This window comes from Erythrolamprus reginae, chromosome 3, assembly GCF_031021105.1.
Source record: "Erythrolamprus reginae isolate rEryReg1 chromosome 3, rEryReg1.hap1, whole genome shotgun sequence".
Classification (NCBI taxonomy): domain Eukaryota; kingdom Metazoa; phylum Chordata; class Lepidosauria; order Squamata; family Dipsadidae; genus Erythrolamprus; species Erythrolamprus reginae.
In genome coordinates, this window is record NC_091952.1 from 235,268,461 (window position 1) to 235,281,744 (window position 13,284).

General features: G+C 37.8%; 1 protein-coding gene across 1 annotated transcript in view; it reads right to left on the reverse strand.

The window, feature by feature from the left end:
* Positions 1–9,972: 9,972 nt before the first annotated feature.
* CSMD3 (CUB and Sushi multiple domains 3) overlaps positions 9,973–13,284 on the reverse strand; it is a 615,639-nt gene continuing 612,327 nt past the window's right edge. Inside the window, 1 exon segment of the mRNA XM_070748648.1 lies at positions 9,973–10,229. Within this exon segment, the coding sequence (XP_070604749.1) occupies positions 10,070–10,229 (160 nt within the window). The 3' untranslated portion in view covers positions 9,973–10,069.

Here is a 13,284-nt window from a genome sequence, read left to right on the forward strand (position 1 = left end):
GAACACTGTACTGCTATCATGTCCCCCCCGGCCCTTCTTTTCACTAGGCTATCCACTCCCAGTTCCATCAATCTCTCTTCATGTCCTGGTTTCTAGTCCCCTTATCATTTTGGTTCCTCTTTTCTGTACTCTTTCCATAGTTTCTATGTCTCTTTTGAAGAGACATTTTGCCATGCCCACCAAGCCATGCCTACAGAGCCGGCAGGGAAAATTTTTGAATTTCAGCCCTGGTTCATACTGTAAAATAACTGTAATACTACCAAACAGATTAGGGAATCTAGAGTGTCTATAGATACAAACATTTCAATGTAATTTGTAATTGTTAAAATTATAATGTTATATTTTACATTGGAAAATTGTAAAAAGTACATACCTTAAGTTCGAGAAGCAACAGAAAAATTCCCATTGCTAAATTTATAAATCACTGGCCTAAATCATACTTTGCTTTATAGACAGTATCTGTTCCTTCAAATGTCTATTCAAAACTAATCTAATGACTCTCTGTTTTATGCATTTTTTGTGAGTTTCAACAAACTCAGTATCCCCTATTTATTTCAATTGATTTCCCTGGTTGAAGCGTAAATTAAACAACGAAAGAATGAACCCCAATATAATTTTTGGTTGTTTGTAAAGATTTTCCCCCCCCCATTAACAGGACAATTTCTGGGCATATTTTCCAAGTCTCTATAAAATAAAATATGCTTTAGGCCACTAAGAATCCAGTTTTAGCTATGGAAGAGCACTCAACTGCTTTGAAACTCACTGAATTTGGTACTTAATTTTGATGTGAAAGTTTGTCCTGATACTCATTGTTTGTTTGATATGCGATGCATAAGCTAGAACTTGTCAGTGTTGGCTACCTTGTAACTCACTGCATTATTCCTTAGCAGAAAAGTTCATTTTATATTCATTGTCTTTTATTTTATTTATTTATTTATTTATTTATTGGATTTGTATGCCGCCCCTCTCCAGAGACTCGGGGCGGCTAACAGCAACAATAAGACAGAGTACAATAATACTAAAAATGATTAAAAACCCATTAATATAAAAACCAAACATACATACAGACATACCATGCATAAAATTGTAAAGGCCTAGGTGGAAAGAGTATCTCAATTCCCCCATGCCTGGCGGCAGAGGTGGGCTTTAAGTAGCTTACGAAAGGCAAGGAGGGTGGGGGCAATTCTAATTTCTGGGGGGAGTTGGTTCCAGAGGGCCGGGGCCACCACAGAGAAGGCATTGCATTGGGGTGAAGTCAAGGCAACTGAATGGTGCTGAGTATTTACTGTTTGGATGTTCTTCCTGTCGCCAATGTGGAGTTTGCAGCAGATATATTCTCATTGTACCCAGAGAGAGAAATATCTGTCTCTACCTCCTTCTGCATAATACGTCCTATTACATCCTGCTATAGACTTCTTCATATTATGTCAATAAAAAGCTTGCTGTGCACATTATCCTTGGACCAGTGTACATTAAACTTTTGTCTTTTAAGCTAACTCAATTTCAAAAGAAGAAGAAAAGAATTGGTGAAATGAAACTTAGAAAGACAACATTATTTATGTTTTCCATTTGCCTTTTTGGAACACACACTTTGGATAAAATAGGTCCTCTAGTTACAGATCTTCCATTAATCTTGTTCCATATGTCCACTTTTTGTTTATTGATTATGTTCCTTCCAGTTGACCAGATTATTAAAAGAAATGGCTGTAGAGAAAGAAAGAGTCTGAAAAGATCACTGGTTACTGCCATCAGATTCAGATAAAATTTTCCCATACAGTTTCGTCAATGTTACTCTTAGTCAGTGTTACTCTGACTCTTCCCTTGATGTGCCTTGGTGTTAGGTGCATAAAATTTGGTTCCAAATATGCACATTCTTTGGGAAATGATTTTCTTATTACTATTGTATTTATGAATGGTCACTAAGTGTGGTGGTCACTAAAAGAGAAGTGAAAATAAAGCAAATAATAAATCTTAACACAGTTTGCAGGTTTAAACTGTTAGTTGTGGAAATCTACAAAATGGTGCCTATTATTCAAAGAAGAGGGAAAGTAGAGGCTAAATGTATTACAATTTTTTGGGAGGGGGAAATAATCCTTTCTTTCATATGTGCTCATCAGAGAAGCAGCAAATGAGAGGCACATTCTTACAAAGTTTTAGCATTCTTAAGGCTACCCGCTGCCAAAGCAGAAATTAATATGAGAAGAAGAAAAAAATCACGTGAAGCCACTTTTCTATTGTCTTTCCTTTCCTTATTATTTAATAATAATAATAATAATAATAATAATAATAATAATAATAATAATTTATTAGATTTGTATGCCGCCCCTCTCCGAAGATTTGGGGCGGCTAGTCAGCTGTAAAGCTGTTCAGCTCTTACAAATATTTACGAGGCTTGTTCCACACTTTAGCAAATGATTTTAACAAGAATAGAAATTACTTTTCTACATGACTACTTAAAATACTAGATTTTTGTTAAAAGAAGCAGCTTTTTCAGCCTATTTGTTATTTATTTTCTTTCAAGTTTGTTTTTTAGAAAATAATTCAATTTGTTATCTTACTCTTACATAGCCAAAAATATAGGCAGATAGTCTCTAAGATATTCAGAGACTATCTGAAAATGACAATATTTTCGGTAGAATTGTTTTCAGATAATTTTGCAGTGTGGAGGTTCAGGTGACATGATAAAGATCGGAAAACAAATGTTTTGCGTTATTGATTGTCCTTGATCAAAAAGAAAAAACATATATGTCTACATTTTGATACTGTTTAAGATCCATTACAAGTTCTAAACCTATTTCCAATTCAGCACAGAATGATGCATTATTATTCACATTTTTGGGGATTTCTGTGATAGTGATTTCAGCACAACTACCCAAAAATGAATCCATGTTTATAAAAATTTACATCAAACAAAACATATAACAAATTCATCTCTTGCTGAAAGAAAAGTGATATACAACATTCAGAATTGGATATACAGGAATAAGGATGGTACAATTGAAATATTTTGATTAAAATGTGCACATTGAAAAGGGGATATCATTTATGATACTGCAGAAATGAAAAATAAACCTGAGATTGGAAAATTACAAACTCGACATCAAGAGTCACCTAAAAATAATAAGATACCAAATTAAATACCAAAGCAAATGTATGGACAAGTTTACAGAACATTTCTTTCACCACCACCCCCTTTTGATTTCCTTATATCTCATTACCAAAATATTCTCAAGACCATTTGAAGGCCCATTTTAATACATCAGCTCTATCTCAAAAACATGCAGTTAGGTAGGAAGGAATTGAATTTGGGAATTTTCTATGAGCAGTGCAAGTTTCTTACATTCCTTTGAGTACTTTTTCTCCTTTAATGTAATATGAGAACTTTCAAAATGTTTTAATTTTATATAGAAACATGTCGAGGAGGGCAAAAATTGAATAATCGACAGTGTCTACCCCATTTTTATAATTCTGAATCACCTGGATTTTTGATGTAGCTGGCATACAAATAAATTCAAATATAATTCAACAAAAACATAAACAATGACCTGCTGTCTTGACCCACCTCATCCATCGCATGGGCCAACTAAGATTACAAGGAAACATAGAAGTTGGCAGTTGAGCTTTAGAGGCAGTGACACAACCATCATGGCTAATATTGATTCAATTGACTTCCATACCCTTTATTGAAGTTGGCCAAGCTAGTAGACACTACAACATCACCTTAAGGAAACATGTTAAAGAGCATCTAAGAGCATGGGGACAGACTGTTTGCAACCAAATTGCCAAGCTCAGAACTCAAATCAACAACATAACTAATGGCTCACATTTTTTATATTGGAGGTGTGAATCCGGTGGCATAGACTCTTTAGCCTTTCATGACTTACTGGTCATAAGAGAACAGTAGAGCCTAGAGGTAAGTAATTACTCTGTATCCTGTCTTTGCCTATCACACAGTGAACTTTGTTTAAGAGTCTGCTAATCTGAGGACTTTCTTCTTTTGCCTTCTCATTCAGGCACATACACACAGAACACTTATTCCTTTTTTATTCTTCTATATTATATATTAGAATAATATATAATATAGAAGATAAGGTATAGATAGCCAGATGCTTTGCTTATCATACATCCCTTCATGGCACCGGACCAGAATATCTCCGGGACCGCCTTCTTCCGCATGAATCCCATAGAGTTGGCCTTCTCCTGGTCCCGTCAACTAAACAATGTCGTTTGGCGGGACCCAGGGGAAGAGCCTTCTCTGTGGCGGCCCCGACCCTTTGGAACCAACTCCCCCCAGATATCAGAGTTGCCCCCACCCTCCTTGCCTTTCGTAAGCTCCTTAAAACCCACCTCTGTCATCAGGCATGGGGGAATTGAGACTTTCCCTCCCCCTAGGCTTATAAAATTTCTGCATGGTATGTCAGTATGTATGATTGGTTTCTAAATTGTGGTTTTAAATTAACTTAAATATTAGATTTGTTTACATTGTATTATTATAGCTGTTAGCCGCCTCGAGTCTGCAGAGAGGGGCGGCATACAAATCTGATTAATAATAATAATAATAATAATAATAATAATAATAATAATAATAATAATACCAGTCAATGAATATAGAATTTGGGGAAAATGTAAGCAAATATCTCAAAGATATTTGAGATAACAAATAACAAAGAGGTGTTAAATCATATAAAACCAAACACATCATTAGAAGATAAAAATCAGAAGAGTACATCTGATTTATTTTGGCCATTTCATGTGTGCAAATTTATTGGAGTAGGCAATGATGCTAGGAATGGTTAGTAGACCAAGAAGAAAGGATAAACAAAAACCATGCTGGCTTGATAACCTCAAATCAGATACAAAGTTGAACAACCAACAATTGAAAGAAGCTGTGCTTGACAGGGTTGCACGGAGAGACCTTGACTGTAAAGTTTCCAAAAGTCGGACACAACTAAATGAATAAAACAACAAATAGGTAAATATATGGAGTTCTATTCATAAGAACAAAGAAGGTGGCAGTGAGTGATAATTTTTCCATTATTCAAACCATAGGCGGCTAAACCAAACCATGATTATATATCAGCAGCAATTAGGAATACAAATTACTAAGAATATTGTGATATATCAAGTACATTCAAAAGATGTTCCTTCCTATATGCATATGCATATATTGACCTCTAGATCCCTTGTTTGTGGGATGCCTCAGGGCTTGGTCATCTCCCTCCTCCTATTTAATATCTACATGAAATCACCAGTTGAAGTCACCCAATGATTCAGAGGACCAGTAACTCCAGTCTGACCGAACACTTCTGAGAGTCTTTATTAGTGGTGATGTGCACAGAAAAATACTTGCATTTTTCTGCACTTATTGCATCTGCTGATTCATGCCCAGCTGCCCTTTTTAAAGTGACTCATTCCCTCCTTAATGTATGTTCTGTCGGGCTCTCTGGTAGACTTCTCCCAAAAATTCACAGGTACAAATTTCAGACACACACACGTTTGAAAATTCAAAACAATGTTCTTTATAATGAAAAGTCACTTAAACCAAGCCCTCTTTTGGTATAGCAAAGAGCACTTATCTCCAAACAAACTGGTAATTTGTACAAGTCCCATATCAGTTCCGTGATACTTAGCTTGCAGCTGTGAGGCAATTCACAGTCCTTCTTCTTTCACAAAGTGAAACACACTTTGCTCTGGTTTAGTTTCAAAGCGGGGAAAAATCAGCACACAAAAAGGTCGAAGTCAGTAAAGCAGTCACGAAACACAACGATCAGATAATCCTCCACAATGGCCAAACCCACAGGCTGCTCTTTATAGCAGCCTCACTAATTACCACAGCCCCACCCAATCACAGGTGGCCTCATTTTCTTTGATAATAATCTCTCAGTTGTTGTTGCCTATGCATCGCTCTCCGCATGCGTGGCTGTATCATTAACTCTTGCTCTGAATCCAAGGAGGAGCTAGATAATTGATCTCCTTCTGAGCTGTCTGCCACACTCTCCTCCTCCCTGTCACTCATGTCTTCTTGGTCAGATGAGCCTTCATCATCAGATTCCACCGGGGGCAAAACAGGCCTGCAGCATGTGGATGTCTCCCCCACATCCACAGTCCTTGGGGCAGGAGCTGGGCCAGAGCTAACCACAACAATGTAGAGGGAATGGAGGAGCCCTTGCAGGGTAGAGCTGAGGAATTTGTGCAATTTCTGTCAGATAAAGTCTCTCAGATTCTGATGGACCTGGACTCTGATTGAGGAATTTTGACTGACATGACAGGGGTCTTAATCCCATTGTGTGGGATGAATTTGAATCTGTGACTTCTGACGAAGTGGACAAGGTAGTAGGAGCGATGAGTTTCTTCACTTGTTTGTTGGACCCGTGTTCCTCCTGGCTGGTTTCTTCTATGCTTCCATGTATGAAATTATCCAACAATTATCTTCCATAGCATTTTTTTTCTTTTTTTGTAATCCTATAATCCATTAATTTTGGGTGTTTAGTGACCGGATGCCCTTCCTGACATCTATGCAGAGTTTGCAGCAGATACTTTTTCTTTGCTCTGTAGTGAGAAACATCTGCTGCTGCCTAGGATTGAACTCTCAACCTTCCTAATGGGAGGCTAGTGTCCTCATCATTAGGCTACCACTATGCCATTATGTTATCTTCCATAACATTAAAAAAATGAAATTCTTATTATCTTCCATAGCATAAAACATGAAATTTTGGACATCCTATAGTATTTAACTATCATAAAAGGGTGTTATTGTATGAAGTATAGATCTAATTTTACAGTTCCTGAATACAACTCTATTCTACTACACGCATTTTGCTAAACTTGAGGAATAGTTTATTGATCTCAATCAATTCAATAATGCATCTTTACTTAGAGCTAAAGGGGGAACATATTGTAATTCACAGCATTATTTAGAAATCTGCAAATAATTTATACTGGATGAAAATGTATTGTCATTTTATTAATTGCTTCTTTGTATTTAATGGCCAGTGTTTACTAACTTGAATATTTTCTATTTTCAGATGCAATTGCAAATCTTTACAGTATTTTCATACTTAGCAAGCAACCCAAACACACACATACAAAAAAACACAAACACAAACACACAATAGCAAGTAAATGCCATATTCTCCGAAAACCTGTAGTGCTTGGCAAATGAATTTGACTTCCCTCCAAGCTCCACAGCTGTTATGATTCTAAATCTTTTATAAAACACACTTCGTATTACAAAAGCAATTATCCATTTTTATTTGTTTACATTGCACTGAAAATTTACACCATACTTTTACAAATCCCTTTTTTTTCATAAAAATAGACTTCTTTACAAAAGTGTATGCATTAATATAAGAGGAGTAGCCAGTTGCAGAAGAAACAAGATTTTAAACAAGGTCTCAAATATTAACCTTAACAGTAATGAATGAATCGTCATTATTGCAATCATTTGAATAAACCAGAATAAATAACAAATCGATGGTATAAAATATAAAAATGGCATTCTTTTAGTAGAAGACCGTATCTGGAAAGATGGATGTGATTTTCAAAAGAAAACATTGAAAAATGGTTTATAAGAAATTCATCAAACACTATAGAAATCCAAGCAGTAGTTCTTGCTTTAAAACAGATTGGAGGATGGAAATGAGAAACTTGTGATCCTTTGGGGGCAATAGGCACTCTCTTATTACATTAATAAAAATTATTTTTTATTCCCATAGAGATGTTCATATCTGAGAAAACAACATTTCCAGATAATTCACACCAGCTAATGTACAGCATTGATGAGTTCAGAAACATTTCATGCTATCAAAGGAAGACAATGAACAATGATGTGGACATTATTCAAACCATATTTTGATAATTCAGTTATAAAACTCCAGTCTGAAATAAAATTGCGTTATTTTATATGAGAATGAAACAGATCAATAGAATCTCAAGCCTGACAGAAGAAAGTAAGATTTGGAGAAATGAGCGTATTCAGTTCTGTACCATAATTTATATTGTATACTGCCCTAGAAAAAGTGTAATTTAAAGTTTTTAACTCCACAACATAAATTATAAAGTACATTTGAAAACAAACTTCCCAAATTAATATAAAGCAGAATTTGTTGAACCTTAAAACAGTAGGAAAATAACCTCCTGATTGGAATTAAATAGACCCATTCCATTGTAATTGATTGTACTTTGGCTTACTAGGCTTGTGAACTGGATTATAGAGCCTTCATTTAAAATATTTGTCTTGTGCCTATAGTAATATGTGGCATTGCTTTGGCACAACATTCAGTACACTTACTGAAACCCATTATTTCTTGGCACATATATAATAATGACACAAAAATGCCAAAATTACCTTCTTCCACACAGAATGTATACAGTAGTACCTCTAGATACAAGCTGCTCCACATGCGAGTATTCCAAGTTACGAGCCGGGACGCGAGCGAAATTTCTGTTCGACACCCGAGCTCAAATTCGGGATACGAGCTGAGCTTCCACTAGGTGGCGCAAGAATCTCCTTGCTTCTGGTTATCTCGGCGCGAAAAACAAAGTCTAAAGGCATTCGTTCGAGATGCGAGTTGATCGACTTACGAGCTCGGGTCTGGAACGAATTAAACTCGTATGTCGAGGTACCAATGTATTATAAAACTGACAAAAAAGTACATGTTTGTGTGTAAACTATAGGCTATATTTAAGAATCAGGCAAACTCATGACAGATTCCTTATCCTACAAAATGATAGAAATTGGTGATGATTTTTTTTACCAAGACCAGGATTGAAGGTGTAAAGACATTAAAGAGGAAATTATTTTCTTTTAATTAGGGTAAATGCACTCCTGAAATCATGTACTTCTCAATGAAAAAAGAGAGAGTGCAATGCTAAGAGATTAACTTCTAATCCAGAAATTTCTGTAAAGTGTCATCTAATTGCGGGTTTTCTTCTGTGGGACAAAATAATTCATAGGCATATTCCATAAGTATGTACCATGCTGTTCCCTGCCTTAGAACAGGGAAGCCCTAGAGATTTTGAGAAATGCATCAAAGGCATTGATGAGCTGAAATCTACATTTTTCTGCCTTCAGGTTGATTACGTTTGTCTTCAGTGTAGAATGCAGAGTAGAAAAAAAATGATGAAATGGATGATAGAGTGAGATGGGAAATGTACCATTTAGTCACTTTCATTGTACGGAAATGTGATGCTACTTTAATCTGCCATTTGTTCACTTGGGCGAAAACTGAATTATTGAGAAGAGGGGCAATGTGAAATATATATATATATATATATATATATATATATATATATATATATATATATATATATATATATATATATATCTCAAATCTTATTCTATTGCTGACAAATTGATCACTATTGGGACATGACAAAAAAAAGAAAAGATACTTGCATGACAAGAACAACAGAGCAGGGAATGAAACTCACGAATTAAAAGAATCTGAGACCAGACACTTAATTATCCCATTGTGGCTCAGAAATAATGGGTTGTGCTTGCAAGCTTAAGCACGTTAATGATCATGGCATAAACTCAGAAATTCATAGTGAAGAGAGGTGAGGAAAATGTTATTAAAGCCCAGATATGAGGGAATGCCTTAAAGAGAAGCCATAGGCTCTTGCTGTCTCCTGTAAATATAACTCTTAATTCCTATCACATATAATTTGTTCTTTGAAATCCAGTCCCTCTAGCAGTTTATAAAGCACAAACGTACTGATAGTGGATGCTCCTCCAATATATGCAAATATGTTATTATTTTATTTTATTTTATTTTAATTTTTTTTAGAATAATCTTCTTTTTTAAAAAAGCAAATAAACTGTGGATAAGCACTCACAGAGTGCAGCAGACATTCTGTAAAATACTCCACAGTAACCATGAAGTCAATATATATTTATGAAAAAAAGAAACCCACTCTAGTCTCTGTCTCATCCTCAGGAGAAGGTGATCCAGGAAATCCTGAAAAATGTGCTTTTCTTTTCTTTTTTTCTTTTTAAAAACCAGTGAACAATAGGTCCACTACGACCGCGTTTCAATCTTCACGCCACTGCAGTCAAGTCATCGCAATGTTATACCATTGTGCAAACTGTGTTCAGGTTTGGATCAAATCTCACAGCCTTCCCTTCGACAGACTTTGTGTTGGTGTCATACATGGGGTTTTCAAAAGCAGCTTGTCCATTGTTATTTTCATGTACGGAGCAACCAGTATACTGTGTTTTCGGTGCAGTTCTGTGGCAAATGACAGAAGAACAGAAGATTAAATCAAATGATTATTTGTTTGTTTGACTTATATGCCGCCCCTCTCCAAGGACTCGGGGTAGCTTACAACATATAAAAGTAAAAAATACAAAAACAAATTCCGATTCAAAGTCCAATATTAAATAATTTTAAAACCCGATTAGTAATCTTAAAAAACCCATTAAAAAACCCCATACACTCACACTCATTCATACCACAATCAGATTCAAATTAACGGCTGGAGCAAAATGTTAAAGCTCAACAGCCGCAGGCCTGCCAGTACAAGTGAGTTTTTAAGGCTTTCCAGAAGGCCAGGAGACTGGGAGCAGTGCAAATCTCCAGGGGGAATTAGTTCCAGAGGGTTGGAGCCACCACAGAGAAGGCCCTTCCCCATAGAGCCCACCAGCTGACATTGCTTGGCTGACGGGACCTGGAAAAGGCTGACTCTGTGGGCTCTGACCAGTCGCTGGGATACGTGAGGCTGGAGATGGTCTCATAGGTAACTTGGTCCTAAGCAGGGGTGGGCTACTGCCCAGATGGGGGAGAATGCAGTGGGGTAGTGAAAATGGAGCTCCACCCCAGAGCACCCAATTTACACTGAAAGATGTTGAAAGAAAATGCAGGGCGTCCTGCATAAGCCACGCCCACAGTGTGGAAGTAAAAAGTTTGGTAGTCCTTCATTGGTCCTAAGCCATGTATTTAACAAGATCTGGATATGATATTACAGTCACAAACCAGCATATAAGGACAGAAACTAAAACCCAAGACATTCCAGTTGCACCTTTTGTAAAAGCACCTTTGGGATGTGATTGTAGTAAAAGGATTTTATAATTTTGCTTCCAGGGAAACGTTTTTCAATAAAAGATAATAATAATAATAATAATAATAATAATAATAATAATAATAATAATAGTAGTAGTAGTAGTAGTACTACTACTACTACTAGTACCAATAATAATAATAATAATTATTATTATTAATAATAATAATAATAATAATAATAATAATAATAATAATATTTTAATGTAACACTTTTCCTTTCAGCTAACACAATCCTTTCAGGTAAAGCTATTGAGGTAAATTTAGCTATGTGCCTTGCTCAGGGTTGGGCTTCAAAATTTTTAGCAGTGGGTTCTCTACCAGGTTGCTGGGTGGGCGTGGTCTAGTTGGTTCCCTGTAACATGTCAGGAGTGATGGCACTCTCCAGAGGCTTACCTCGAGCCTCCAGGAGAGCGAAAATGGTCTTCACCGGGCTCCAGGGGCCATCCAGAAGATGGAAATAAACCCATTTCCTGCCTTCAAGAGCCTCCGGGAGGTCTGTTTTTGCCCTCCCTGAGCCTCTGCATGGGCCCTGCACTTACCTGAGATCTAAAATGGGCCTCATGGAGACTCCAGGGAGGGGAGGGACCAGCCAGGAGTGGGAATTGGGGGTTTGCTGAACCGTGCAGCTGAATCCAGAGCAGCCCACCCTTGGCCCTGCTCCTTTTTGGGCATATAAGGCTGTGGCAAACATAACCTCTGTGATCAATGGTTTTTGAAGCCAACTGTTTTTTGACAGCAGAATTGGGACAGAGAACCAACCCTCCCGGCTTTCCTAACAACTTCATCAGACCTTGCAGCAGATCTCCAAACCACGTGGCTTGTGGTTTGTGTATTTGTGCATGCGTGTGTAAAGAAGACACCACTTGGTCACCACTACAGATATAGGTAAGCCTATTCACCAGCCCTAGCAGAGAATAAACAGGAGAGTTTGATTCAGAGGATTGGAAAGGTGTACTTTTTGATAAGTGCCCATCAGCCTTCTGGAGGACATGGGTCAAAAGTACATCCCTATAGAGGGGTTAGTTGTCAGAGGAGAACATCTTCTGCTTACCAAAGGTCATTCTCTTGCTTCCCTCCACTTAACCTACCAAGAGAAGTGTTGTGTAGAGAATGTTTTGCTGTTACCATGGGTGGCAAGAAAATGGGAAGAGAAAAGTAGGGGATAATGGCACTTTCAGTGCAAATTCTGAATTCCTGTAATTGCTCCATAGGCTTAAAGCAGCGGTCCCCAAACCACGGCCCGCGGGCCACATGCGGCCCGTGGAGGCCATTTATCTGGCCCGCGGGTCTTTTCCAAGGCCGCACTGGAAAAGCAGTGAGAACGTCCCCCTCAATCTCATCTCACCCGAGGTAAAGTAAGGCTTGCTGAAAGCCGAGCTGGGCACAACACACACACATACACGCACACACCCGCCTCCTCCTCCTCTTTGAGTTGCTAGCTCCCGTTTTCTGAATGGGGATTGAATGGGAGTCCGGGGTCGGAGGGTGGAGGCTTGTTGGGTGAGTCTTCCGTGGGGAGAGAAGAGGGAGGGTGAAAAAGGGAAAAGAGAGAGAGAGAAGTGGAGAGAAAGAAGGAAAAGGGAAAGAGAAGGGGAAAAGAGTGAGGGAAAGAAGTGGAGAGGAAGGAAGGTGGGAGGGAAGGGAGGGAGGGAAGGAAGGGGGAGAGAGGGAGAGAGAAAGGGAGGGAAGGAGGAAGAGAGATAGCAAGGGAGAGGGTGAGAAAGACAGAGCAAGAGACAGAAAGAAAGCAAGAGAGAGAGCAAGAGAGAGAGAGAGAGAGAAATAAGGTATGTGCAGTGTGCATAGGAATCTGTTCACAGGTTTTTTTATAGTCCGGCCCTCCAACAGTCCAAGGGACAGTGAACTGGCACCCTGTGTAAAAAGTTTGGGGACCCCTGGCTTAAAGAATTGATTACGGATGATCTGGTACCTGAAGAGACATTTCCTAACCTGCCTCTCTGTTTGCCCCACTCCTTTTACAGACAGAATCTCTCATCTGCCCCATAGCAGAATGGAGATGAAGATGGAGACACAAAATTTTAATGCTAGCGCACTATCTTGATAGCTTTCACAAAGGAGAACAACACTAGAGAACATTCTGCAGAAGAGAATAAACATAGACTTAAACCAATTCGTGAATTTAATTATTTAACGTTACACAGAATGTTAAAAAAGTATATCAATAATGAATCTTTACTTTTGGATGAAAAGCATGTCTCTCAAA